This window comes from Fulmarus glacialis, unplaced genomic scaffold, assembly GCF_000690835.1.
Source record: "Fulmarus glacialis isolate BGI_N327 unplaced genomic scaffold, ASM69083v1 scaffold4271, whole genome shotgun sequence".
Classification (NCBI taxonomy): Eukaryota; Metazoa; Chordata; class Aves; order Procellariiformes; family Procellariidae; genus Fulmarus; species Fulmarus glacialis.
The window spans coordinates 39,947-45,946 of NW_009193274.1; the positions used below are offsets into that span (position 1 = coordinate 39,947).

The 6,000-nt window shown below is 41.4% G+C and overlaps 1 protein-coding gene across 1 annotated transcript in view; it reads right to left on the bottom strand.

Annotated features, from left to right (window-relative positions):
* The window catches only part of LRP4 (low density lipoprotein receptor-related protein 4), a gene marked incomplete at its 5' end in the record, with an annotated part of 40,540 nt that extends 36,182 nt beyond the window's left edge, over positions 1 to 4,358 (bottom strand). Inside the window, one exon of the mRNA XM_009587376.1 lies at positions 4,212 to 4,358. Within this exon, the coding sequence (XP_009585671.1) occupies positions 4,212 to 4,358 (147 nt within the window). The remainder of the gene's footprint in view (positions 1 to 4,211) is intronic.
* Between the last annotated feature and the right edge of the window lie 1,642 nt (positions 4,359 to 6,000).

Genomic DNA, 6,000 nt, shown 5'->3' on the forward strand with positions numbered 1-6,000 from the left:
ACAACTCAACCCACAACAAAAACACACCACATTTTAAGAATTTAACTCAAAACTGAAAAACATCTCTCAAAAGGAAGAAACATTCCCTGTGTCTGCTCTTGTTTTTCATAGCTGCAAATCCTCTCACTCACTGCCAAGTATCTTGCCTTTCCTCACCCCGTGCATTTCAAGCTATCTGTCATTCTTTAACTGAAATGATAGCTTACCAGTTCAACGCTAGAAAACTGCATTAATATAGAATTTAGTAAACTCTAATCAACTATGCAAGCTATCTAACTACACAGCTGCAAGACTAAATCTTGACTTGCTAAAGTAATTTTCACCTTTCCCCACACCCCATGTTTCACTCGCTTGCTTTATTAGGACTCCAGCAGTCCAATGTCTTCCCATTCTCCTCTCCCTTTCCCAAGGAAGTAGACAGAACTCTCTCAGGAACTCATTCTTGTAGTTGTATCAGCTTACAGTATACATACAAGCTGATATACTGAAGAAAAAGTAGACCTTAAAATAAGCATGGTTGCAGCTTTATTTCTCTGGAAAGTTAGGACATTCACAGGAGAAAAAAAAAAATCCTGTAACTCTGTAAAACTAGCTTGCAGCAGAGCAGTGGAAATGTGGGATTCCTTGCAATCCCTTCTGTTCACTCTTCTGATCATCTACTTGATGATACTATAATTCCTGTCTTTAAAACTCAGATCTGTACTTCCATACATTGCTGAAAAGAATACCCACAGCTTTAGCATCTCAGAAGAGTCGATGTAAGTGGTTGCACAGACTTAGGTTCATGAGTCAGAAAAAACCACTGGGCTCACCCCAGCATTAAGACTAGCCACATGGCTTTTGAGAAATCTCACTAATTTTTTTACTTAGGCCTTTAATGTATTTGGGGCTTGTAGGACAACTTCATCAGCACAACCCAAACCTACAGGTCAATATTTGTATTAAAAAGAAATTCACCAATTTCAGACCTGGTATAAGTCAATAAATAAAAAATAAATCAAGTTCAAAACGGAGAAGTTGTCCAAAACTTCACTCCAACCAGAACACTGTATGCATGTCACAGACAGATGGCCACGGAAGGAAAGAAAATCTGTGAACTGACCATTCTCACGTACTATGTGCAAGCACTAGTGCTGATTTGTGAGAAGCTTAAATTGATCTAAAGTTCGAGTTGCTGTTCCAAGGGGCTCACACCCCACCCCTGCTCTTGCACTCCTGCTGCCTTCTTTATGCTTGGCATAGTCAGCAAACAGATCAAATGGAAACTTAACCCCACAAATGAGTACACCTTCACAAGGCTCCTGTATGCCAAGCAAAAGAGAGGGATTTAGCAAGCGATCTGCTCTAGCAAAAAGTTTCGGTGCAATAACAACTAAGCAACATAGGAAATACTACCACAAACCTACACTGTAGAGTCGACCTAGTTCTTACAAGCTAACAATAATATCACGTACCAGGACTCATAATGAGCAGCTACTCACAGCAAGATTCAGCAGGCTTAATGGAATAAGTGTTCCTAGGGCCCCTCCACTCGTATATGTGTGCTGAAGCCATGCACTTAACATTTCTATAGAGTCCTTAGCCCCATTGCTTAACTTTTTATTTTTGCTTTCTTCTTTCCACTAAATTGCACTCAGAGTACTTCTGGCTGTTAGCTGAAAAAGTTCTCCTCTTTGTGTTTATTCTACTACAATGCAATATTTATAAAGGCAGCTCAGATTCTAGTCCTTCCCCTTGAGTCACTTTTCTACTCTGCATAAATGCAGCTCTTTATCTCCCCTCCCATCTTGTCAAATCTACTGTCCTTCTCTGCACATGCTAGCTTACCTCTCTCACTATATTGCAGAGACCTACAGCACAAGTCGTATGCTGCATGAGATGTTTAAACATTCCCATCTTACATGTGCTGTTTTCTAGACAGCTCCCTTTCTTTCAGTCTTACTCCTCCCTTTGCCTTGTTAGAAACTGTGAATTAAAGGCGGCAGAAGTCAAACCCAGTTCCTACATTCTCTGCCTCACTTGGTTGTCTGCCTCTACGTTATATACTTCCCAACCTCCAGTGCTTGAGAGTATCAGCAGATTGATCACAGTCCACCACTACTCCCTAGTCTGCAAAGCTTCCATTCAAATCTATATGGGCCAGATTTCCTTAATATATTAGGGATACACCATAACCACAGCTTTACTGTGCAAGACCAAAAGGTTCCTCTCACCGAGGCCACGATGCAACAGCAGATGCCGAGAGAAAAGTGTAAGAACATAGCATGCAAGTAAATGTTCTTCCTCAGAAGACAAAATCTGCCTCTAATTTGTGATACAAAGACTTCCCAAAAAAGAGGTGGCATATTCATCTTTAACAGCCCTCAGTGGATTTTACATCCATAAACTTGTCAGATTGCTTTCTGAAAATGTTTGAAATTTCAGAATCAATGTTTTGTGGCAAGTGTATGTTGTATGAACAAGCAACTCTTGCTAGGTTTTTGAACCACCTCCTGCTAGTTTCTATGGAAGGTCTTATCCCTCCTGCCCCCCAATCCTACCATGCCTGCTTAGCTTAAAACCTTTGGTGCTAGATTTTGTTGAAGTACAAAGTAGACCTTATCAACAAGTATTTCTTGTCTAGATCATTACTGACTCTTTCACGGCGTTCCAGTAGATTTGTGAAGCATGACTTCCTCTTACAAACACCACACCCTCCTGCCCAAAAACAAAACAACACACCAACACCCCCCCCAAAAAAAACCCGAAAAAACCCAACCCCACAAGCTCCACTTTGCACCCCCACAAAAACCCACCAAAAAAAAAAAAAAAAAAAATTTCCTCTTCGCCCCCGTAAACCCTCCTGCCCAAAAACAAAACAACACACCAACACCCCCCCCAAAAAAACCCCGAAAAAACCCACCCTTATTCCTACTCAACTTTTCCTTTTTCAGCCTGTGCAGTTGAGTACAGCCTCCTCTCTCCTGCTCTTTTGAGATTTTAATACTATTTCTTCAGGTCCCAGATCCTCATCTCCTCTTTCTTGAGCATGGCAAGTTCTCAAATTCGCACTTTTCTTCACTGGATGTAAACATGCAGGTTTTCCTTCCATTTCTTTGATTTCTCCAGTTAAGGTCACTTCCTTGCCCAATAACCCCTTCACTAATCATCTATAAACCAAACACTGATCACCTCAGTTTGCAGATAACCTATTCTTCAAAACCCCATTTTTCACCCAAGATCTTCCACATTGCTCACTATTTGCAAAATTATAAGAAACAAGAAGTGAGAAGGAAACAAATTTTCACAAAGCTGGGTTGAGATCTCCCACGCTTGAGGAAGAAGAGATTCTCTAAAACAATGTTTCAAAGATGAGGAAAGCTCCTTTCTTACAGCAGTCAACAGTGGAAACCAGGGAAGGCTAGAGAAACATCCAATAGAGGAAGAAAAATTCCTCAATCATGTGTCTTGACAGGAGCCTTAAATCCAGCTCTAGGGAAACTTTCATGAAAGTAGTTCCATGAAATTGGGCCTTTTTTCCCATCCTTCAATTCTACCACAGTCTGTGGAATCCAAAGAGATGAGGTAAGAAAGCAACTTACTTGTGGCTCCCGGGAAAGAGGTTTTCTCTATTCATCTATATTGTGTTAAACCCACTAAGAGTGACGCTTCTTATCAGTTCTCACCTAGGTGGGCTCAGCTACACGATGCTGACACTACGCAGATGCACAGTAGCTGCAACGTAACTTCTCTCAGCAAATCCCAAGACCAATGAACGTTGATTACAGTCCTTACCTTTCCCTCCCTTCATAGGGCAGCCAGGATAGAAACTAGAATGTTACTTAAGAGGGCAGACACCCTCAATACACTTCTTCACACTGCTTATTTATTTATAGCAAAACCATGTAATTTAGTTCACAGATAGCGCTTTTGTAAGGGCAGGGAAAAAAAAAGGTACTTCTCTCCGTCCCTCCTCTCCACTACGACATTGACGTTCAACAGCCACCTAAAACCAGCTGCAAAAGGCAGAGTTGGGCTTTCACTGTGCTTTATGACAGTGTACACTGGCTCTGTTAGACTCTGAGTACTGAAGTCAGTCAAGTATATCATCTACAGTCTTAAACATTTGTCATACAAAAACTAGGATGTGCCTTTAAAACAGAGAAGCACCTGCAGAGAAAAAGTTAAGACATTCAGTTTTCACAAACACAAGTCAAAAATGCTATTCTTACTGCAGCCATCTTCATCACTGTGGTCCCCACAGTCATTGTCTCCATCACATTGCCACTGAGCAGGGATGCATGTGCATTCACCAAAAGCACTGACAGCACATGTAAAATGATTACGTCCACAGGAGCATTCGGTGCTACTTGTAACACCTGTAAAGGAACAAACAAAGAAAAAAGATATTTTTAAGAGATGTCTATTTTAGGGTAAATGCATTAAATACAAAGTGACATCACAATTTTTCTCCGTGTACACACTATATGTATGAACACATCCTCTACCGCAAAGGAAAACATTCTCCCCCCTCGCACTGCTGAAATAGGAGATCAAGTACTATGCACAGTTTCCTGGAATGGGGCTATTTGAAGGCAACAGCAAATAGCAACCTGCCAAAAAGAGACTTGGGAATCAGTTAGCTGAAAAATAACTCAATACTAATCACAATCAAATTCAAGGAATCCCAGGTATCAGAACACTCTTTTTATTTTACAAACTCAGTCTTCTAGAGCACAGTGCTGCTGCTGCTGCTCCACTTAGTTCTGACACAACAGAAGGGACAGCAAAGATTCTACTGCAGAGAGTTGTCTGGGGTCTTCTCCAGACCCCAAACTTTCTAGATGCAAACCTTTTAAATGTCACTGCTTTAGACATTTCAGACTCCAGTGAAAGAAGAAAAAAAAAAAAAAAACAAACAACACCCAAAAACCCACGCCCATCCTTTCTTACTTATCTGTAGAGATTAAACTGTGACATTATCTTGTGTGTAACTGGCATTTATGAAAGCACGTGAAGAGGATTTTCAACTCTACAAACTGACCAAAAGAAAATGCAATACAAATGTCAATGTATAATCTGATAAGAACATTTTTTTCCAGCCTTAAAGTTAGCTTAAGGAGCTCCCAATAATTTTCTCCCCTCTCCCGGCTACAGAACAATACTCTGCACAACTCTTGACTCTCACCCCTGTGCAAATGCAACTATTTATGATATTATCCCACACATTCTCTTAATAAATCTCTGCCTTAAGAGAGAAGAGGCTATAGCCCACCTCCTGAAAAGGAAAAGGTCATGCCTGAACTTCTGTCTGACATTATCTAGACAATCTATATAATCAATATCACTGTTAAACAAATGATTATTCTATCAATCAACAACCCCCTCAGGCTAGTCTGTGACTGGATTCTTTTTGCATGGTTTCTTCTTTCTGCAATTCAAACAAACCTAAAGCTCTCAGATTAAACAATAGATTATAAGGAAAGAAATACAGAGGGATACCTGCCCCAAGCAGTAGTTATATAAATCCTGAACTATTTGCAGACTTTTTGATCTCATTTGTTACTATTCTGAACAAGAGCCGGCAGTGTGCCCAGGTGGCCAAGAAGGCCAATGCCATCCTGGCCTGTATCAGAAATAGCGTGGCCAGCAGGAGGAGGGAGGTGATCGTGCCCCTGTACTCAGCCCTGGTGAAGCCGCACCTCGAATCCTGTGTTCAGTTTCGGGCCCCTCACTACAAGAAGGACATTGAGGTGCTGGAGCGTGTCCAGAGAAGGGCAATGAAGCTGGTGAAGAGTCTGGAGCACAAGTCTTATGAGGAGCGGCTGAGGGAACTGGGGCTGTTTAGCGTGGAGAAGAGGAGGCTGAGGGGAGACCTCATCGCGCTCTCCAAAAATCAAACAGGTTCCTTGAAACTGGCAGCACAGAAAATTCAGGACAAACCACCTTCTGCTGTTGCCTACCACTATTTAGAAAGGCAGAACTAGCTATGAATTGTATCCAAAGTAGCTGCTCTTTAAA